Below are 25,035 nucleotides of genomic sequence, written 5' to 3' on the forward strand. Positions count from 1 at the left end.
TTTCTAAATAGTGGCATGAATCATTTGCAGGAGAATGGAAAAGCTTGTAGGGGCAAACCTTAGGGAAGAACAAACTGAGTTCCACGGAAATGTAGGCACATGAAAGGCAACACTGAACTTGACTTATCTTGGAAGAAAGGTTAAGAAAAAGCAAACCCGCATTTATTGCATTTTTAGACTTGGAGAAAGCATTTTACTATGTTGACTGGAATACCATCTTTGAAGTTCTGAAGGGAGCAGCAATAAAATACAGGGAGATAAAGACTATTTATAACTTGTACAGAAAGCAGGCAGCAGTTATGAGTCAAGGAACATGAAAGGGAAGCAGTGGCTGAAAAGGGACTGAGATCAGGTTGTAGCCTGTCCCTGATGTTATTCAAGCTGTACATTGAGCAAGCAGTAAAGGAAAACAAAGAAAAATTTGGAAAAAGGATTGAAGTTCAGGAGGAAGAAATAAAAACTTTGATGTTCGTCAATGACATTGTATTTCTGTGAAAGACAGCAAAGGACTTGGAAGAGCAGTTGAATGGAATGGACAGCATCTTGAAAGGAGTATATAAGATGAATGTAAGGCAAAACAAGGCTAATGGAATATAGTTGAATTAAATCAGGTAATGCTGAAGTAATCAGATTAATAAATAAGACAGTAAAAGTAGCAGAAGAGTCTTGCTATCTGGGAAGCAATATAACTGATGATGGCCAAATTAGGGAGGATATAAAATGTAGACTGGCAATGACAAGAAAAACATTTCTGAAAAAGAGAAATGTTTTAACATCAAATACAAATGTTAGGAAGTCTTTTCTGGAGATATTTGTCTGGAGTGTTGCCATTTATGAAAGTGAAACATGGATGATAAAAAGTTCAGACAAGAAGTGAATTGAGGGTGTTGATATGCAGTGTTACAGTAGAGTGCTGAAGATTAGATGGGTAGATCATGTAGCTAATGAAGAGGTACTAGTACAATTGGGAGGCAAGAAATTTGTGGGACAAATTGACTAAAAGAAGTGACCAGTTGATAGGACACATGCCAAGACATCAATGGATCACCAATTTAGCTCTAGAAGGACATATGAGGAGTGAAAAACATAAAGGGAGATCAAGAGATGAGTACAGTAAGCAGATTCAGATGGATGTAGGTTACAGTAGTTACATGGAGATGAAGAAGTTTTCACAGGATAGAGTAACATGGAGAGCTTGTAATATAGCATGGCAAAAATGTTTTTGTAGGTGAAGTTTGGGATGTGTATCGTTGCTTAACACAAGAAAAATACTACTACAGATATCCTCCAACAATAAAATAATATGTATCTTGTGTAATCCAGGGTGCTGCTTCTTGGTGCTGCTGTAGGTTCATCTTGATGTTACTGCATCGCCACACAGGAATCATGCAACGGCAGAAATAAATTTCAATACTTCTTGTTCACAGAGAATTTTATTTCACATACTGAAAGTTTGGCGGCAAATGTACAAAGTCTGCCTACATGCTGTTGAAATCAAATTCAGTCCAAGACTGACTTAAGGCTAACATAAGACTGACCTAAGACTGGCCTATGGTGGCATACAAATTGCCTCTATTTATGAGATTTTAAACAGTTACTGTTATTGTTACATATTAAATTTACATATTTAACAATTAAAGTTTTACATACATCTTCCAAAATGTAATAGAAAATTACATGGAATAACATTAAATAATTTCATACAAAGACAGGAAAGGATCTGTTTCAATTAAGACTATAAATTACATGTTTTTCCATTGCAACAATGTATTTCATTAATTTGCATATATTATTTTATTAACTAAAAGGAGCATTATCCAATCATTTACAGGTGAACAGAGCGATTACTTTTATTGCATGAAAGGCCTAGATTCAATTAATTAAATTTTGTATGAGCAAAATGTTACATTTTCTGTATGGTCATAATTACAGTTCTATTAACTAACACCAATTAGAACATGACCATGGTTGATCCTGACTGAAAAATCATCATGTAATATATCTATTAGGGATACAAATAATTTCTGATTTATCAAAGCATAAAAATAGCTGTCTCTCAATGACTAGAAATATCAGAACTTTAATTGTAAATTACTCCATAATTACAACAGCAATTTTATTCCTACCACATTCCTGTGGTTTGTATTGTGTGCAAATTGTGAGTGTACTTTAGGCTTTAATCCAACATGTTTCCTTCATTCTGTATACTGGTGAGGTACATCATAAACAATGTCAAAACAATAGCTTAAATTAGTGTGAATTTCTGCGTGAAAAATCTTCCTTATATTCAAATCCAGACAACCAGAAAAGTCAAAGCAACAGTTTAAATTGGTGTAAATTACTAATATTACATATATGACCTCTTCAGGAGAGTGGGGATGAGACTGGAATAGGATACAAATCCCAACAAGGGGTTGTGGTATTACAAGCTGCACCAAACCAGTCATCAGCCTGAATATCAAAATAACATCAACAATAAGGTAGTGCTTCTAGATAATTACTTGAGTTTGGTTTTTCATTTTGAAAATTCAATGATACCTGTAGAAATAATTTTTACAGTGTAGCAGATTATGCATTGATTTAGACCTTCCTGGCAGATGTTCTACTGACTGAACTATCCAAGCTCAACTCATAGCTTTAATGCCTGCCCTCATAGGTTTAATGAAGTTTGGTGGGTAAGAAAAGTGGTACTCATTGAAGTAAAACTGTGAAGATAGGCTATAAGTTGTGTTTAAGTAGATAAGTCGGTAGAACATTTGTCCACAATAAACAAAGTCTCATTCTCAAGTTCCATTTAATCAGATTCTATTGGTAATTTTTCTTGTTAAACAAGCCAACCAAGCACTTCTTACAACTGAGTTAATTCTCAAAATCTTTATTTATGTCTAGTAAAATTCTAATTTGAGTTCAGCAGTTCAAGACTTTTTGTAATGTAAATTACCATTTATGTGAATCTTAGAATGTACAGATAAGTTTAGATGAACTTTTTGGTCCACAGTGAAGAGATCAGCAATATATAAAAAACATCATAAAACAAGAACCCACAACACATATTTTGGAAAAAGGTATGCTAATGTGCCATCAATGTATGCAAATGTAATGGTGCTCCTATGTGTCAAATAACTCAAAAAATTTAAACATATTTTCATTTAAGAGTTTATAAACAACTTTGTAACAAAACATATAAATAATGCAAAAAACTGAAGTGCATATCTTAATTCTTAGGCTGTTCTTGCTAAGTGTTATCAAAGGAAAATTCATTTTACAACACCCACTTACATTTGTAGCAGTTATCGACTGCAAGAGTTGGATGCCTGATCTTTGACAACGAACTTCTTTGAAAACTGTTGATCTCAGTGTGTTCCGAACTCTGTATTCGAGCGGATGTGTTTGTACCGACATGATCAAAATAAAGTTAATTCATTATAAATGAGCGGATACTTAATGTTGGGTTTGATATTACCATATATAACATCTCGACCCCCACACTGGTGAACCTGATGCTCACGAACGCCGCTTATGATGCCAGAAATGTGTACTGGAACATCACCATGGACAAACAATGCAGCAACCCTTTGTTGGATTTCTACGTCCATCAACTTTGCATCATGCCCCATCTAGATGCAGTGTACAGGAAGTGTAATTAGTGTGTGAATTCCTGACTCTTGTGTGAATCGTGCTTTTTGGTAACTTTCGTCACCTTCTCACACATCGACTATGCGACCGAGGCGTACATGTCATCCGTCAAAACCCGCTCAACGTGTCGGTAATTTCCCTTCCGGACAGTGCAGTGCTCCTTCACTGATTAATTTGGACAACTTTGACTTGCTTTTGTGTAATGAATTAACTTTGTGCAGTGCTTCGAAACCAGACAGTCATGGCAAACAATGGACTGCAACAAACAGGGACTACGTTGCAAATCCCAGTTCACATGAACTCCGAACTACAGCTAAATTGCTTGCCTGGTTGAATTCACAAATTCCCATCATGGCTACCGTGTCTTCTGCACCACGTGCAAATTTGTTCGACCCAGTTTCCGCACAGCCTGTCTTCCAGAGTTTGAATGTTCACGCCAAATTTTCGCCGCTTCTCCGCGCTTGTCCCTCATTTGCAGCATTCAACTACCAACATTTCTCTCGGACCAACTTCCAATGTGATTCATGGCTGCAGAGCATATATTTTCCTTTTATGGCATCACTGACGAAAGTGAAAAATACCTCGTACTCTTCAGGCACCTAAAGGACTATCATTATATAATTACAGACATTATCTGTGACAATTTGAATGACAAGTACACCAGAGTGAAAGCTGCTTTAATTCAGCACCTGTCACCGACATCACAGGAACAATTTCATCAAGGACATCCTACTGATCAATGACAATGCACCAATTACATTGACGACAATTCCAGCTGTTTCTCAGTGCAACACTGTATGTGCCACGCCTCCCTTTACGCAGCAGCCAAGCCGCACCAACTCTGCTCGACTGCTACCGACAGCAACATCACAGCCGCCGCCTGTTGGCTCACTGACCTCAACCCATTCAAAACAAACAACTGCGTGACATATGATCCCGCCACGTCTAACACACCCGCATCTTGTCAACAACTCGCCGACACTACGCACGCTTACCGCCCGGCCGTTCACTACTCGATCGTGCCCGCAACTTGTTCACCCACCCCAGAAGATGATTTCAGCCCTATCAATGCTTCATACAGCAGTGAACATGTTCTCACTCCGCTGCCACCGAGTACTGAGTTTCACATTCGTGATCGCACACACAATCTCTTCTACTTGAACTGTTACATCAACTCTGTGCCACCAACCTTGTCTTGTATGCCAGGTTACCCTTTGATAGAGACAGATTCTGATTTAGACCCCATCTTACTCAGTGATACACAACAGACTGCTTCACAATATACATTTTTGCCTGAACAAATGTGACAGCTACATGAGCAAATTGCGACGTACAACTTGTTGGTACAAGATCAGTTACCCATGCTGCAGCTGACACCAACCAAGCAGACATGCAATGAGATGCTTTTTCACCTGAACAACTGCGACAGCTACATGAGAAAACTGCGACATACAACTTATTGGTACAAGATCAGTTACACATGCTGCAACCGACACCGACTGAGCATGACGTGCAATGAGATGCTCCTGTCACTGTTCCGCCTCCGACTGTTGATGATCCTTTGCCATTACTACCAGCTACAACTAATACCCTGATGATCACGCTACATGGATCTATATCCCAGACGTAATAACTGCCATCATCACGCTGCCTCAAGTGGTAATTCTACGTTACTGATGGATACAAGCAACTTATTTAAGCCGCTGCCACCTTTCTTTGATAGTTCCAGACACTTCGTTTCTGTACCAAGGCATAACCAGCCACATTCCAGTGCTGCTTGCTTTGCCACCCTGTTCACTACCTCCGCAATGTACGACCAACACATCTGCCATTTCTGCTTTGATGAGAGAGCATCTTTCCGCTCCGACACAAGACCGTCCAGAAGTTTCTCATGAGCAGCTTGCAGCCTTACGACTCGACCGCAGCGCCAACAGTGACAGCACACACACAGCTCCAGTTCCATTGAACTGTGTCACCTCTCCGCCTCGGACCAGTAGTTCATCCGCTGATTCGACTTCTTCACATTCACATTACGTCTCATCGCCTTCCTGCTCCGACCATGGTTCTGCTGACCACGTCCGCCTTCCACCACCTCTCACCATCGCATGCCTTATGCACAGGGCTCAAGGACAGGCACCCAACCTTTGATCACGGCTGTTTCACACATCAAAACACCAACACTGTCAACTCCACTTGGAACATCCTGCCATCTACCCCTGTAACACACTCACCGTCCACGGACTCTGAGATGACACTTCCATCTACACCGAAGTCATCCGCCACCAAGGTCAGTCATGTGCAGCTGTTTTCCCCCCTGCTGCGACATCAAGCGCCTCTATAACTCCGTCATTACCACAAGTGTTGCTCATCCGGCATCTCTTACGCAACCCGTTAAGCCACAGCATGCTTGCTCCTTTATGTCATATGGCCAATAACAAACTGTTATCGGACACGTTGCACTTACCGCAGCCCTCACTGGCAAATACTTTGGCATTACATCGCATTGCATCTACGACGCACTCCGAGCCTTTGATCGGATCAAAACCCCGCTGCACCACACGGCCTCAGAACGACAATGTTCTCCCCACCGACACGCCGCCACCTTCTGCTCCCACCATGCCATCAGCAGCATGGCACGGTCAACCTGTTGACGCCTTCTGTGCCTCCTTCCTCCACTGGTCATGCCTACCAAGACATCAAGAAACGGTCCGATCGCGCCTCGCACTAGCGCCTGCCACAACACGCTCAGTCACGTGCACCTGCGCCATAAGCTGGCCGGATGCACACATGCCTCTCATCATCCTTACCATGCTCTGCACTACTGGTGGGGGCTCTGTGTTGGTTATCAACTGAGAGACGACCGCCTGATCTTTGACAACGAACTTCTTTGAAAACTGTTGATCTCAGTGTGTTCCGAACTCTGTATTCGAGTGGATGTGTTTGTACCGACATGATCAAAATAAAGTTAATTCATTATAAACGAGCAAATACTTAATGTTGGGTTCAATATTACCATATGTAACATCTCAATTCCCACACACTGATCACATCACTGCACTGAAAATATACAGAAGTCAGATTTTATGCAACACTCATGTTATGTAATATGGGCAAATGAAGATTTTTTAATGTGTTTCAGCAGTTTGATGGTCCATTATTTGCAACTGTATCAAGTTGTAATCTCAAGAATTCAACACTATCAACTTCTTCCATCTGCTTGTTGTCATATTTTAGGCCTGTACCAAAGGGAAACCTCTTATTACATTCCATTACAATTTGTTCCATAGATCATGAATACAACATTTTGTAATGATGTGGAATGTGTCTTTTTTCTGATTGCTACTTCATATCTAAAAAACCACCTATTGAGTAGGAGTTGTCATTCAAAAATTCTTTTAATTTGTTTTTAAATGGTGGTTGGCTATCTGTCAGACTTTTAAAGCTATTTGGTAAATGACCAATGATTTCTGTGGCAACAGAATTCACCCATTTTGGTGTCAAAGACAGATATAACCCAGAATAGTGAAGATTATCCTTTCTTCTAGTGTTGTAGCTATGCACTTTGCTATTATATTTAACTTGGGGTGGGTTATTAATAACAAATTTCATAAGTGAAAATATGTATTCAAAAGGTACTGTGAATATCCCAAGTTCCTTAAACAAATGACTACAAAGTGAACCTGGGTGGGTTTTAGCTATTATTCTGACTGCATCAGTTTTATGCAATGAATACATTTACTCTTAATGATCAATTACCCCAAATTACGATGTCACATGAAAGCAGTGAATAAAAATAGGCACAGTACACTAATTCACTGATATGTTTATCACCAAATTTTGCATTAACTGTAATAGCATGCATAGCAGAACCTAACCATTTCAGCAGATTATCAATTTCGCATCAATGTACCCACCCAGAAATTCTGCCTTAGTATCAGACCCTGTTCAAAGCCTATATTTATAACTGGCTTTATGCCATTTACTGAACAGATCTGTATATACTGTGTTTTCTCAAAATTTAGTAAGAGTCCATTTGCAGAAAACCACTTAATAATTTTCTGAAAGACATTATTACAAACTTCTTCAGCTAATTCCTGTTTGTTGGATGTGATGGCTACAGTTGTCTCATCAGTAAAAACAAATAGCTTTGCATCTTCAGGAATACAGAGTGGCAAGTCATTAATATTCAGGATGATTCTAAAAGAATATCACAACCCTGAAAATCAAGAATTCTGCAAAGAATAAAAGGAGAGTTACAGTCTTTCTGTCATCAATGGAAGGAAGCTCTGAAGTTTCACTTGATCGCTCATTTGGTTACTAGGAGCACTGTAGGCCACATAACCTTCATTTCTGTTGTCAGTGCAATGGTGGTGAATGCTCAACAAAAAGCTCTTTGTGTTATCGAGTATGACAGAAGTGAATCAAAAATGGTTGTTCAGCATGCATTTTGAGCCAAATATGGTGTTCAATCTCCTGATATGTGTTGCTTTGCATGTTGGCATAAACAATTCACAAAGAAAGGTGTTTGTACAAAGGGGAAAATTCCGGACAGTAACATATAAGTGGAAAAAATGTTGACCACATTCAGGAAACATTTGCTTGTAATCCAGGAAAATCCACCCATTGAGCTATCAGAGAGATGCAGATTCCACAACCAACCATTTGGAGAGTCCTAAGGGAAAGGTTAGTGCACCCAGGTTCGTCATTGAGTACACCATCGCAGGCACTCTTGTCTGTGATGCAGCGTTAAGAGTAACCGCAGCCACGATCTCTGAGCTGATAGTCCATGCTGCTGCAAACATTGTCGAACTATTTGTGCAGATGGTTGTTGTCTTGCAAATGTTCCCAACTGTTGACTCAGGAATCAAGATGTGGCTGCACGATCCTTTACAGCCATGCGGATGAGATGCCTATCATCTCAACTGCTGCTGATACGAGGCCATTGGGATCCAGCACAGCATTCCGTATTACCCTCCTGAACCCACTGATTCCATATTCTGCTAACAGTAATTGGATCTCAACCAACAAAAGCAGCAATGTTGTGACATGATAAACCGCAATCGCAATAGGCTACAATCCAACCTTTATCAAAGTCAGAAACATGACGGTACGCATTTCTCCTCCTTACACGAGGCATCACAACAACATTTCACCAGGGAATGCCAGTCAACTGCTGTTTGCGTATGTGAAATCGGTTGGAAACTTTCCTCATGTCAGCAAGTTGTAGGTGTCACCACCGGCGCCAACCTTGTGTGAATGCTCTGAAAAGCTAATCATTTGCATATTACAACATCTTCTTCCTATTGGTTAAATTTCCTGTCTGTAGCACATCATCTTTGTGGTGTAGCAATTTTAATAGCCAGTAGTGTATTACAGCAGGATGCCTGTGCCTATTTGAACGAATGGTACCCACAGCAATGGATCAGCCATCACGCATCTCATGACAGAGCACTTCATCACTAGCCTCCAAGATGCCTGACCTCAGCCCCTGTAATTTTCCTCTATAGGGTTTGTTAAAGATATGGTGTTTTGACCACCTCTACCAGCTAACACTGAGGAACTAAGAGAAGGAATAACTGGAGCCACCCAAACAGTTACGCTGGAGACACTACAGAGAGCATGGAACAAGTTCAAGTATTGTGTTAATGTTGATCAGGTGTCTGTAGGGTGTCATATTGAACCTCTGTGAACTTGTTTTCTGCTGAAAAAAAAAAACAACTTTCTTAAGTGCTCTTCACATATTTAAATATCCAATATTCCATCCATGTTTCTCTGATTACATACAGATTTTCAAAAGTGTGGTATTCTTTTTGAATCATCCTGTATATTAAGAACAATAAGGGACCCAAGATTGAACCCTGTGAGACACCATTCTTGCTATCCCCCCATTTAAAGGAGTCTGCTGATTTTTGCAGGCTATCTGTACTGTTAATTTCGAGGCCCTGATCCCTATCAGTACTGTTTCCTGCTCTGCTCACTATCACATCATGATCCTTGCACAATGATCCCACCATTAGGAACCTGTGTATAGTGTGACAAAACATTGGCTAGGAACCATTTATTAATGTCTGCAAATATGCCATTAAGTTAGTTATTTGTTACAAGGATAAAAGTCATGATAAATGTTATGGTGTGGAACATGTCAACAAAAAACACTTGCAGTTCATAAAACCTGGTGTCGGTGGGAAGTATCCATATGGCACAGGCTGTGATGGAGTCAAAGCTGTCATTGAAACGAAGGATAGCATGTTCAGGAACAGCATGGTCCACTTGTTTCTCAGCTACAGTTTGTCATTGGCCATTCATGTGTACAGGAAGCTTGTTGGTTGTGATGCCTACATAGAATGCAGCACAGTGGTTGCAGCTTACCATGTAGACCACACGACTGGTTTCACAGGTAACCCTGCCTTTGATGGGATAGGTGATATTTGTGGCTGGACAGGAGTGGGTGGTGATGGAAGGATGTATGGGACAGATCTTGCATCTTGGTCTATTACAGGGGTATGAGCCATGAGGTAAGGGATTTGGAGCAGTGCTTGCATAAGAATAGACGAGTATATTGTGTAGGTTCATTGGACGGTGGAATACCACTGTGGAAGGGGTGGGAAGGATAGTGGGCAGCACATTTCTCATTTCAGTTCATGACAAGAGGTAATCAAAACCATGGTGGAGAATGTAATTCAGTTGCTCCAGTCCTGGGTGGTACTGAGTTATGAAGGGAATGGTCCTCTGTGGCTGGACAGTTGGGCTTTGGGAGTTGATGGGAGGCTGGAAAGATAAGGCATGGAAGATTTGTTTTTGTACAAGGTTTGGAGGATAATTATGGTCAGTGAAGGCTTCAGTGAGACCCTCGGTATATTTTGAGAGGGACTGCTCATCACTGCAGATGCGATGACCATGAGTGGCTACGCTGTATGGCGCGGACTTCTTGGTATGGTATGGGTGGCAACTGTCGAAGTGGAGATATTGATGGTGGTTAGTAGATTTGATATGGATGGAGGTACTGATGTAGCCACCTTCAAGGTGAAAATCAACATCTAGGAAGGTGGCTTGTTGGTTTGAGTAGGACCACATGAAGGAAATGCAGGAGAAGTTGTTAAGGTTCTGGAGGAATGTGAATAGGATATCCTCATCTTTGATCCAGATAGGAAAGATGTCATCAATGAATCTGAACCAGATTAGGGGTTTAGGATTTTGGGTCTTTAGAAAGGATTCCTCTAGATGTCCCATGAAAAGGTTAGCATAGGATGGTGCAATGCAGGTGTCCACAGCCATACCCCAGATCTGTCTGTAGATAATGCCTTCAATGAAGAAGGCGGTTGTGGGTTTGAAATCCATAGGGCATTGGGAAAGGTAGTGTTCAATAGCAGTAAGGCTGTGGTCATTAGGAATGTTAGTGTAGCTACTTGCGTTGCCCCACCTCCCCACCTCTCCCCTGCAACCACAAGAAAGGGAAGACACAATAGTTAATTATCCATGACCAGTGTGTGAATTGTGTCATTTTCTAGACATCATCAACTTGTATTACCATTGTGTGCAGAACCATGCATTGTAGCCACCCCACTGAATGATCCCCTATGCAGTTGGCATAGACCAGGTGACAAACTCTTGTGGAATAGTGAAGCCAACACAGCTTTCAACAACATAAAGTCTGCTATCACTGAGACCACTCTATTGGCACGCCTGTTCTGCAAGTGTCACTCACCTTAATGGTTGATGCACCAGCAACAGCAATATGGGCCACACTGTAGCTGTAGGTATACGATCAGTGCTCATCATGGACCACAAACCAATGACATATGCATTTTGTTAGTTCCCAGACAAAGCATCGCCTCACCAGCTTCAACATTTGAAGTTCATAGAACAGTTTACAATCAACACTACCTGTGTGGAGAGACAAATTAATGTCCCAACAGATACTCTCTTGTGCACTGAGATGATCCCAATGGCAATTGATTACAAGGTGCTAGCTGTAGCACAAAAGTCTAATGAGGAGCTGCAAGATGTCTTGACCTGGCCTTCTAGCCTTCAGCTACATTGCATTAAAGTACCTACATTAAATGTTTGTTTGTATGGCAATGACTATGCATCGAAGCCATGACCGTACGTGACTCGAGGTTTTTGACAGCAAGCAATTGCATCACTACGCAACCTGTCTCACCCTGGTGTTCACGCTACAGCACATTTGACGAAAAGAACTTTTGAGTGGCCTAACATTGACAGGGACTGTAAGTCCTTTATTCACCAGTGTATGGCCTGTCAGTGTAACAAGATCACTCTTCATGTTAGTACTCCCCTCGGCATGTGTGTTCCACCTAATCAATGGTTCGAACATGTCCACATTGAGATAACTGGGCCATTGCTTCCATCAGGGGGATGTGCTTACTGTCTGACTGTTGTAGACTGATTCACTCACTGGCTGGAGCTCTTCCTCATGTCCAATATCACCACCGAGACTGTTGACACTACATTTCTCTGGTGACAGATTACCAATTTTGGTGTATCTTAACACATCACTACTGACCAGGGCAGGCAATTCAGATGTTATCTATTCAAGGCAATTGCCACTCTGTTAGGTATGAAACACATCTGGGCAACTGTTTATCACCTGACAGTGAATGGTTTGATAGAATGCTTACACCATCAGCTCAAAGTATCTCTTCAGTGTCACGAGTCAAAGCATTGGACTGACACTACTGATCTTGCTCTTGTGCCTCTGCACAGCCATTGAAGATGACCTGAACACAACCACAGCTGAGCTGGTCTATAGGCAACCAATTAGACTACATGGTGAGTTCCTGTGCACCACATTGGACACTATTATGACTGCAACAGATTTTGTTAGCAAGTTACGCACAAAGATGCAACAACTCTGGCCTATTGTAGCAAGTGAGCAAGTGACTTGTTGCCCATTCATCTTTGTTGATTTGTTGGTTGAGCTGCAAACAAGAGTTCATTCAGCAGTACATAAACCAACCACCGTATGAAGGGTCATATACCATACTTTGCAGGGAGGATACAACATCTAGAGTTGACATCATGGGTATGCCAACAACAGATTCCATTGACTGCCTAAAACCTGCCTTTAGTGCTGCTGATATTGGCACACACAAATCACCTACCACACCACTTATAGACATGCCTGAACCATCCACTATCCCGTCATGTACTGCTGATAACCCACCACAGACATTGCGTTCTACAACTGATGACTCCACAAGAATATTTGTCGCACAGTTTGAATGCCAGGTCAAGTTTAATTACAGACATTGTTAACACTTGGTGGGGGAGTGGGGTGCATCAAGGTGCAGAAGTGAAGTGCACAAGTTGTACAGTGATTACATTTAGAAGTAATATCTTTGGCTTTGTGTTTCTTCTTTGGTTTATATATTTATGCCGTTGTTGAATTTTGACACTTTTAGATTATTCTCAGATTGCATTGTGTGAACATGTCAGATGGTAAATGTTGCTTCAAAGTTAATTTCACACTTGTCGCAACAAATAGCTCTCATGTGTACAGTTCAGAAAAGCTAGTGATTGAGGGGAGGATTCAGATGGTTGAGATGTGAAGCAACATATGAAATCAAGCATGTTGTGTTCACCTGCATGTTGTGCCACAGGGTGATCCGCTTTGCTCTTGCCACAGTTTGGTGTGGCCATTCATCCTAGTGAACAGCTGGCTAGTAGTCATAGCAATGTAAAAAGCTGTGCAATGACTGTAGCACAGCTTATATATGACACGGCTGCTTTCATAGGTGAACTGGCCTCTGCTGGGGTGGGATAGCCTCGTGATAACTGGAATAGTACGTGCTGGGTGGATGCATTGGACAGGTCATACACCTGGGTCTTCCACAGGGATCATATCCCTGTTGTGTATGGATGGACTAGGGTGGTATGGAGGTTTGAGGGGCAATGGAAAGGAACTTGGATATGATGTTCCTCATTTCCGAGCATGATGGTAGTTAATCAAAGTCACGATGAAATATGTCATTCAGGGTTCCAGTCTGAGGTGGTATTGGGTTATGAAGGGGGCACTCCTTTGTAGCTGGTTCTTGTGGGTGGTGGGAAAACTGAGAGTGTGTGATGATATGGCATGGGAAATCTGTTTCCAGACTGGGTCTGAGGCATTGTAGCCACCTGTGAAGTCTTTTATGTGATCTTCAGCATACTGGGCAAGGAAGTTCTTGTCACCACTGATACTTTATGCCCAGGTGACAAGGCATTATGGGAGGGATTATTTGGTGTGAAAGAAATGGTAGCTGTCAAAATGTAAGTAATGCAGATGGTTGGTAGATTTTATGTGAGAGAGGTAAGGATGGAGCCATCAGAGAAGAGGAGGTCCACCTCCACAAAGATCACACATTGGGTTGAGAACAACCATGTGAAGTGGAGGGGAGACAAGGTTGAGATTGAGAAGGAATGAAGACAGGGTGTCCTGGCCCTGAGTTCAGATCATGAAGATATCATCAATTATCCTGAACCAGACTAGGGGTTTGGAGTTTTAGGGGGTTTAGTAAGGTTTATTCTAGATTGTCCATAAACAGGCTGGAATAGTGGCAGTGCCACAGATACATTTGTATAACTTCCCTTCAAAGGAGAAGTAGCTGTGTGTTAGGACAAAGTTAGTAAGATGTGTGTAAGGTGTATGGTGTAAGATATGGGTAAACCCACTACCTCATTCTTCAGACATCTTACTTCCTTTATCCAAACACAAAACTACTTCACCTTTGAAGGGAGGCTTCAAATACAAATCTGAGGCACAGTCATAGGCACCAGCATGCCACCCTCCTATATCAACCAGTTTATGCACCATCTAGAGGAAACCATTCTACCCTCCCAAAACCCCAAATGTCTGGCCTGGTCCATGTTCATTGATGATATCTTCATGATATGGACTCAGGGCCAAGACACCCTATTCTCATTCTTCCACAACCTCAACACCTTCTCTCCCATCCACATCACTTGGTGCTCTGCAACCAAGCATTCCACCTTCTTGGACATTGACCTCTTTCTCTCTGATGGCTTCATCCACATGTCTGTCTACATTAAACCCACCCAGCACCAACAGTGCCTGCATTTTGATAGCTGACATCCCTTCAACACCAAAAATATCCCTTCCTTACAGCCTGATCAACCAGGGAAAGCATATCTGCAGTAGCAAGAACTCCATTACACAGTATGCTGAATGTCTCACAAAGGCCTTCACAGAACCTGCAGACCTAGTCTGTAAACGTATTTCTCTTGCCATATCCCCACACAACATCAATCAACCCACCACCCCCAACAGTCAGCTACAAAGAAGCACACACCCTTAATAACCCAATACCATTCTGGACTGAACAGCTGACCCACACCCTTCATCATGGCTTTCATTATCTATATTGTTTCAATGGCCTCCAGATTCACCCAGTCTGACGCAAAGTGATTTTTACCTTTGGAGGATCATAAAGGATCATTTGTCTGTGCATCCACTACCAGCTGATCTAGCAGAATTAAGAAACAGGATTGAAGCAGTTGTTGCAAAAATTACTCCAGACACACAAAACAAGGTCTGGGAAGAACTTGCCTATTGACTTGAGTGTTGTGTGGTGAATGCTGCTCACTTTGAACACTTGTAAGAAAAACTGTCTGAGTTGCTATTTCATTTGATGTTATTGGTTATAATTGTAAGTTGAATGTAAAACTGCTACAAAGCCTGAAAACTCTATATCCATTTTAAAACACCCAGTATATAAGACACTAGGATATAGTTACCACCATGCACTTAGTGTTTACAAAAAATATTTTTCTTAAGATTCAAGTTATAGAATCAATACATGTTTGCCTTCAGGTACAAAATAAGTAGGATAAAAAGTGTGTTGTGTTAGTATGTTTTAAATTATTCATGAAAGTATTGTTTTTGTTTCTAATGAAGACAGATAGTTTGTTAAAAAGTAGTAATTCTTATCCCAACATGACTTCTGCTTAATCTTTGGTTCACCTGATGAATGTTTTCCTTTGTTTGTGTACTGTCTGTACATCTCCCCATTTTCTGAAAACAGATCTAAGGACTTTTTTAACATAAAATGTATTGTTTACAGAATGTAAGTAAAGGGTGTTGGAAATATATTTAGTTCTCAAAATAAAAGTTTGGTAGCTGATTGCATTGGTATTCCCATCATTATTTTTATTAGCCCTTTTTGCATAAGATAAATATTTATCTTACTACAATTAAAGATAAAGCATTTGCCTAAAGCTCTTTATGAAACCTTTAACCTATTCTGTTCCAGAGGTCCAGATACGAATGTCATGTGCAGGCATATGTGGTTCTGATGTTCATTATGTGCAGTACGGTTATAATGGAAAAAGTGTTGTAGAAAAACCTATGGTTCTTGGTCATGAAGGAGCTGGAATCATTACAAAGCTTGGACCAGGAGTCAAGAATCTCAAAATAGGTAAGTATATGCATTTTGGAAGGAATGCACCCAATGGTTAAAATAAAGTTTTGTGTTTGAAAGTTCAGATTAAATGATATATCATTTACTGTATAAAGTGTGTAGGTAAACAAGTGACTTCTATCTGGAATTTCATATGTTACAATGAAACAGAAATAAAAACAAATTCAGTAAGTAGTTCATATTATCAATTAGCTACCACTACCACGAGGAAACCTTTAGGTTTTAGGATGAGCCAAGAGAGAAATAGTTATCGTGGCAAATTTCTAAAAATCATATTAAATTATCATTAATAAATTGCTAATGAAGACAGGTGAAACCTAGTTTTCAAATGGTAGCTGAAACTGGTACCACAATCTAACATGTACAGCTGTGACACTCACTGCTGAGAAAGTTGTTACTGTCTGACAGATGAACACATGCTGATGCCCCTAATACAGTAGTTAGAAAGCCATTCCCCACTTAATGTCACATGTGCCATAACATTAATATGTGTTTCTAACCGTTTATCCACTTAGTTTACAAAAATGCTTAGTTTGAGTCCAAGCATTAGAAAGTATGATATCAAGAGACCTAAATAACAGTGAAATAAATGTAAACAGACCCAAAACTCATGTTTGAAATGGCATAAACTACAATATCTTCATGAAGAAATATTCTCAAAAATTAATATAATTGCAGCTCATCCTTATGAAAGAAAAATAATATAAATACAGTATTTCAACCATAAGAAGCATATATTTCTGTGGCTCCCTTCTTTTGAATGGCATTTTCTTTGAAATGTAATAGTTTTGCACAGAATCAGAAGATTTGCTCATTGTTGCACTTCACTCTACTTTACAATTCATGAATATTTGTTTAATATAATTACTTCTTCTTCAATAGATGAATGTGTTGAAAAATTCTGATGTTGGTGGTTTCAATGTAGCAACAATAGCATAATCAGTTGGGTCCTGAGACAGTTTTATTGTTTTGTCAATTTATTGTCTCACCTGTGTGATAGTTTTCTCCTCCACTACATTTTGGGGGCTTATTTAGTATATTAAATAATGTAGGTACTGCCTTCCATAGATTTCATATTTTATGAATTCATAAACTGTTTAATTTCAAAGTGTAGTGAACAAAACATCAGATTATTGTCTTGGTATACATCGCCTTTCTGTAATTCATCACGTCTCTCACTGCTTATTACCTATTTCTTCTTCTTAAAACGCAAAGTTATTCTTCAGTAAATATCTGTAGGTTGCAAGAAATTGTAATTAAACAGTCCAGTAACATGCTGTTTCATATCTCTTGTGCTCCTTAGGAAACCCAAATTGTATTGCATTATATTTATTTGACCGATCCAACAAATCATAATATTGTACAATTCATGCATATGATATTGTACAAGTCAAGTATGCATTTTTACAAATAAATTCTTAGAAATTAATATGTTACAAGAAAGCCTGTGCAAGATGACAAGAATTTAACTACATCACATTGCACTTTCATTAGTTAGCTGGGTTTCAACTTGTATTTAAAATAACATCAAATAATATGGGATATAACAGAACATGAAGGGAGCAAAAATTGCACCACTTCTTTTTCTTCATCATCCTTTATTTCCATTTAGTTCTTATGCCACAAGACAGTGCTACTGGCCTCAAGACATTGCGTGTGACTACATCTCTGATGTATTTTATCCTGCCGCTCCTTGGTGAAGAGTGTTTTATCTATGCATATTATATTAGGTTGTATTTAACTGGTTTTAGTGAAGTTAAATGAAAAGAGGACAGGGATTTCTAGTTTAGATTAGATCACATTAGATTCAGTTTTCATTCCATAGATTCAAAAATTCTTTTGGGCATAGAAAAAGCCAGAAAGTATACTGTAAGAAAATAAAACATTTGAATATACTACTAACTACCCTGATCATTTGTCAGGACATTGTCAAAATAGGTGAATACATTACAATAAACTGGAACTGCTAATATTTACAGAATAAACACACTGTCAGAATGACACATAGTTATGCACTTTTAATAAATTTATCATCCACAAAATACCTAATCTTGTCTGCTGTGACCAAGTGCTGTTAAAACTGGAATCTAACAGACATTTTCGCCCTGAAGCTGGTCTAACAGTCCCTGTTATTAATCTATAGAGTAGAAAGAGTTACCTATCAAAAACTCTATTTAAAAAGAAACCAAGTTTTTAATGGTTGCTGGCAATTTATTGAAATTGTATCTTCCTGAATATTGGACCCCTTTTTAACTCAAGGTAAGTCATTTTAAGCCCTTATATAGACAGTTCTCATTCTTAGTAATGATACTATGTATTGAGCTATTAGGTGGCGATAGAGATATGTTACTTCCAAAAAATTTCATTAAGGAATAAATATAATGAGAAGCAGTGGTTAGAATACAAAGTTTCTTGAAAACATTTCTACATTATGTTTTTTGCATTCATGACACAAATGAGTCTTATTACACATTTTTGCACAATATCATTCTCGCTGCAAATATAGACTTGTTCAGGCACTTCAGCAATTCTGTGGTATGCCCTTCCCAGCAGAATTTATTATTGAGCTGTAATCCCACGAATTTAACACTGTTAACCTCTTCAATCTGCAGGTCTTCATATGTTATACACATGCTGTAAGGAAATATCTTACATGTTCTGAACTGCATATAATGCGTGTCCCATATAATGAGTTTAATGACAGTGAATTAGCTTCAAATCATCTATTAATGTCAGTGAAATTTGATTAGCAACCATTTCTAAATCTGAACTTGACTTGCTACTTATTGCAATGTGTGTATCATCTGCAAACAAAACAAAGTTAATATCTGTCAATGTAATGGATGAAAGGTCATTAATGTGCACAAGAAAAAGCAAATGACCCAATATGGAACCTTGAGGAACACCATATGTATTTGACTCCAGTCAGGTGAAGACCGACTGCTTACCACACAGATATTTTGCAGTAACACCCTTTGTTTCCTGTTAGTTGGATAAGGTTCAAACCATTCTGCAGCACTGCTGGTGACATCATATTATTATAATTTACTTAAGAGAATGCTGTGATTCACGCAGTCAAATGCCTATGACAGGCCACAAAATATGCCAGTAACCTCTAATTTGTATTCTAATGAATTAAGTACATTCTCACTGTACATATAAATAGCTTTCTCTATATCAGAACGCTTAAGAAACCTAAACCAGGACATGGACAATTTATTATTTGCAGTCAAATGCTTAAGGAGATGCTTTACACAGCCTTCTCAAATAATTTAAAACAGCCAGCAAATGCGAAACTGATCGATAGTTTGTTAGTATCCTTTATCCCCGTTCTTGCAAAGAGGCTTAACATCAGCATATTATAACCAGACTGGAAATGTCCCACTGATACAGAGATTGATTACACAAATAACTTAAGATGGAACTCAGCTCACACCAGCATTCTTTGATTAACTTCATTAACATGTTATCATAACCACTAGATACTTAGATTTTAAAGATTTCATGATGAGTGCTACTTCTTTCAGAGACATGAGTGTCATTTCTACTCATATCAAAAAACGTTTTGTATCACCTCAGTTCTGAGAGTTCCAAAAATTGCACAGAAAATTGGAATAGAGATCAACATAAACATCATTTCCACCCTTTTTACTGCTCATGAAAACCCACATTGCATGTTGTACCACCATTCAGCAAGACCTTCAGAGGTGGTGGTCCAGATTGCCATGCACACTGGTACCTGTAAAACCAAGTAGCACATCCTCTTGCATTGGCGCATGCCTGTATTCACTGTGGCACACTATTCACAAGTTCATCAAGGCACTGTTGGTCCAGATTGCACCATTCCTCAACGGTGCTTTGGCATAGATCCCTCAGAGTGGTTGGTGGGTCACATCATCCACAAACAGCCCTTTTCAATCTCTCCCAGGCATGTGGGCAGGGTTCATGTCTGGAGAACATGTTGCCACTCTAGTTGAGTAATGTCATTATCCTGAAGGAAGTCATTCACAAGATGTGCTCAATAGGGGTGAGAATTGTCATCCATGAAGACGAATGCCCCGCCAATATGCTGCCGATATGGTTGCACTATTGTTCAGAGGATGGTATTCATGTATAGTACAGCCATTACGGTGCCTTCCATTACCACCAGCGGTGTGAGTCAGCCCCACATAATGCCACCACAAAACATCAGAAAACCTCCATCTTGCTAAACTCGCTGGACAGTGTGTCTAACGTGTTCAGCCTGACCGGGTTGCCTCCAAACACATCTCCGACAAGTGTCTGATTGAAGGCATACACGACACTCATTGGTGAGGAGAATGTGATGCCAATCCTGAGCAGTCTATTTGTAATGTTGTTGTCCCATCTGTACTGTTCTGCATGGTGTTGTGGTTGCAAAGATGGACCTTGCCATGGATGTCGGGAGTGAAGTTGCACATCACGCAGCCTATTGCGCACAGTTTGAGTAATAACACAACATCCTGTGGCTACACAAAAAGCATTATTCAACACGGTGGTGTTGCTGTCATGGTTCCTGCAAGCCATAATCTGTAGGTACCTGTCATCCACTGCAGTAGTAGCCCTTGGGCGGCCTTAGCGAGGCATGTCATCAATAGTTCCTGTTTCTCAGTATCTCCTCCGTGTCTGAACAACTTCGCTTTGATTCACTCTGAGATGCCTGGAAACTTCCCTTGTTGAGAGCTCATCCTGGCACAAAATAACAATGCGGATGCGATCAAACCACAGTATTGACCATCTAGGCATGGTTGAACTACAGACAGCACGAGCCGTGTACCTCCTTCATGGTGGAATGATTGGAACTGATAGGCTGTCAGACCGCCTCCATATAATAGGCACTGCTGAGACATGGTTGTTTACATCTTTGGGCAGGTTTAGTGACATCTCTGAACAGTCAAAGGGTCTGTGTCTGTGATACGATATCCACAGTCAACATCTATCTTCAGGAGTTTTGGGAACCAGGCTGATGCAAAACTTTTTTTGATTTGTGTATTTTACTGAAGTTATTTGCAAAGACTGGTTTCAGATACTCCATTGCACAGTTTACCAAACCTGATAACCCCAAGCTGTCAGTAACAGAATCAAAATACTTGTTCAAGAGCTTTGCAATACTAAATGCACTTGCCACCATCATCTCATTTATTTTTAGACCTATCTGTTCCTCTTCCTTTCTGGCCCTACCTGTCTCTGTCTCCAATATAAGACATATAATAATAATAATAATAATAATAATAATAATAATAATGATAATTATTATTCTTCTGATGTAATTATCTTCTTCTCATAATAAAACTGCTTAGATGCTAACATCAGAGCTGTTCCTAGATATTAGATGAAGTCTCCTTTTTGTTCCACATGATATCTTTATTCCTTGTGTAAACCATGGGTTATTTTTAAACTTCTGTTTGATTTGAGTTACCTTTAGGGGAAAACAATTTTCAAAAGAGGAAGCAACTTTATTAATGAATGCTTTGTATTTTCCATTTGAGTTAGAAGTATTGTAAACATCTATCCAGTTCGTGTCTTTGAGCAGTCTCCTAAAAGCCTCAATTTTTTACTGATTTATTACCCTCCTGTACTCAGATTTAATAGATTTTTTATCTTGACAAGTTTCAACATTTAACATAAGATGCTGCATGTCATGATCAGATACCTCATTTACCATTGGTTTTGTGTTATGACTATTTTTGCTAGATTTGTCTACAAAGGTATTATCAATAGCAGTCTCAGAGCTACAATGATAGTGGAGCAAAAACAGTAGCTTCAGCAAATGGTATACAAGGTGTTGGTTCTGTGATGAATAGGAAAATAGATTATTGCAGTAAAGCCAGAAAAATTCATGACTGTGCTGTTTTACATGACTATGTAAAAAAATTGATAATGATGAAACTGAGTAACACGTAAAATATATAAAGGGCAATGAAAATTTGACAGCTTTTGGTGCTGGAAAGTTGTAGTAGAAAAGAGGAAGGAAGGAAGAATCATCCAGGAATTCTGAGTTGTGGGAAAGGAATCAGAAGGAAGATACGTTTCTAGACTTTTGCAATGAGTTTTAACTGATTTTGGTGAACAACCAAGTATACATATGGTTCACAGCAAAGAACATAACATTATTTAAAAAAAAAAGACTAATATAATGCAGTTTCATACAATAAATAAAAACTTCAAGTTTGTGAAATGAATACAAACAATCAGGAAATTAATAAAAACCCACACACAAAACACTTAGGAACTGGGATGAACAATCAGTTGCATATTGATCGGCTGCTCAAAAATTTAGCTCAGCATGTTTTGCACTGAAAGCCATTTGTCTCTTTGTGGATGGACAAATAATACTATTGTCATATTTTGCATATTTTCTTTTTATACTCTCCTATGATATAATCTTATGGAGAAATGAGAAAAATTTTAAACCAAAAATGGGCAGTAAGGTTAATATTTGGTGTTACTAAAAAGGATATCCTGCAGGAATCTCTTCATATGTCTGAGAATATTTACACTTACACATGAATTTATGCACTCACTGATGACATTCATATTCAACCATAGGTAAATATTTCAGATAAATTGTGACATTCACAGTCATGAGAGACGATACACAAAAATTTTCAGCAAGAATCTGCAACTCTCATGAAAGTACAAAACGGAGATTCTATGTTTGGAATGAAGGTGTAGAATAAATTCCATGTCAATATAAAAAGGAAATAAATAATGGTTAGTTATTCAAAAACCTGAAAAACTTTCCCCTTAGATCAAACTCTTCATAAAATGAATGAATTTTTAGAAATATAACTTAGATAAGGTATTCCCTAGCACAATAATGGAGGAAATCAACTTTGCCCTAAGGATTAAAAACACTGCAAGTACAGTAAAAGCCCATCAGTCTGGCAACTGATAGTCTGGCACATTCAATAATCCAGCATCTTTTCATACATACTGAATATTTTGGACGCATTCAGCAGAATTCAGTCACACTCAGCAGTAGTCAAGAATTCTGAGTCATGTAGTGGCAACAGTTGTTTCAGTCACCTGTCAGACAGCTTCTGTCATGCACCAATGTCTTCTCAACCAAGCACCTCTCTAAACAAGGTGGAAGTGAAACACAAACATATTATGCTTATGATGCAACAAAAGCTTGATATTAACTAGACTGAGAAATGTGAGAATAGAAATAAGATTATGGAATAATATAAATTTGGTTCCTCAACAGACTATGATATTAAAAACAAGGCAAACTCCAAAAGTTTGCTCACAGGCAGTTGCAATGAAAGACACTGAATCACAATAAACTTTGAAAAAGCCCTAAGTAGATCAGATGGATGAAATTTTGTATAAGTGGTTCTGTGCTAAAAGGTCTGATGGAAAACCTGTAACTGGGGTTGGAAAAGGTAAACAATTCCATGACAATTTCAGGTTATCAGAAACTGAATGTGTATTTTCTTATGGTTAAGCTATACTGATAAAACTCACCATGGAATTTGGAAGCTTGAAGTGGGTGGGGAGTCATGATCGGCAGATCAAAATGCAGCTGCAGAACACAAAGTTCCTCTTTGAAAGTTAAGGATCAAAAGTGCTCCAAAGTCTCTCTTTTTTTATTTACCAAGAGTCAGTTGATAGTTTTATTGTGTACAAATGCTTCAGGCAACCACATGCTGATGACACCTAATTTTATTGGCAAATATGAAGAGCAAAGAGCTTTTAATGGCATTTTAAATTTTCCTGTAATTTATGGAGCTAATTAGAATTCGTGGATGACTTCAGAATTGTTTAAGACTGGTTTTCCCATAATTTCACACCTTCTGTGAGAGACATTTAAAAAATCTTGGTTTGCCTGAACAGAGCAAGGTTGTATTGTTGCTAGATAAGTGTCCAGCCTCCTGTGTCTGAATTTATCTCAGGGATAACATTCACCACATATCTTCCAGCAAACATTACTTCCCTGATTCAGCCAGTGTACCAGGGAGGAGTTCAGAATTTCACATGTTCTTACAGGGCTTCTTTTCTTCAAGAGCTTATCAATTCAGACTGTTGAGTGGTGGATTTTCAAAAAATTTCTAACATTAAATATCATATTTTTGGAGCTGCTTTGGCATGGAATAAAGTTAAGCCTACTATCCTTTTAAAGTCTTGGCAAAAACTCTGGCCAAACCCTATGAAGAAGAAATAGACTCAGCTATTCCAATTGAAAATGATGATGTTGTTGAACTGTTAGGTGTTGCTCAAAATGAAATAAGAGTTTTTTGTTTGATGAAGTTTTAGACTGCATAGACAATGACAGTAAAGAATCTTTCATTGAAGAAAATCAGATGAACTGATATTAGAAAGTGTGATAGAACCACAACAAGAACTTCAACCACCAGATGTTGAACCCAATGAAGAAGAGGGGGCAGATGCAAAAAAATCAACACCTCCACCTACCTGGAATGAAGCAGCTGCCATTATTAATACATTTATAAGAGTTGCTGAAAGTAAATCCTGCAGCACTGCAGACCTTCTAAATTTGTGAACAAAAGGACATTAGGTCTTATTTCCCAGTGAATAAAATATACAGAAATACTGTATGCACTGTAGTATATAACATATACAGTACTGTGTCATAGTATAATACTGTATTTTCCTGAACTTAACATCAAATCTTAAAATTAAATTACAAGATGTATGCAATAATTTTTATTTCTTCTCTAAAATGTTTTTATTACAGTATCATGTTGTTTATAAAGTTTTATACATTTTTATCACTTTGGTGAAAGTGGAGAATGTACAACAAACAATCAAATGCTGGTTGCCTATTGCTTACTGCTTGTCTCACATTCTGTTCACAGCTATTTCAGATGAAGCTCGGTTATTTGGCATTTTTGGTCATGTGGCACCATCAAGGTCCTGAAGGTACCAGATTAGTGGGTTTCTACTGTATCAGTATGAAGCTCAAGTAATGAAATATAGA

The 25,035-nt window shown here is 39.0% G+C and overlaps 1 protein-coding gene across 1 annotated transcript in view; it reads left to right on the forward strand.

Moving 5' to 3' along the window:
• Nucleotides 1-25,035, forward strand: part of LOC126412372 (sorbitol dehydrogenase-like) — a 135,366-nt gene that overhangs the window by 31,344 nt on the left and 78,987 nt on the right. The window contains exon 3 of the mRNA XM_050081941.1: nt 15,906-16,070. Within this exon, the coding sequence (XP_049937898.1) occupies nt 15,906-16,070 (165 nt within the window). The remainder of the gene's footprint in view (nt 1-15,905; nt 16,071-25,035) is intronic.

Source organism: Schistocerca serialis, chromosome 7 (genome assembly GCF_023864345.2).
Source record: "Schistocerca serialis cubense isolate TAMUIC-IGC-003099 chromosome 7, iqSchSeri2.2, whole genome shotgun sequence".
In the NCBI taxonomy this organism is placed as follows: Eukaryota; Metazoa; Arthropoda; class Insecta; order Orthoptera; family Acrididae; genus Schistocerca; species Schistocerca serialis.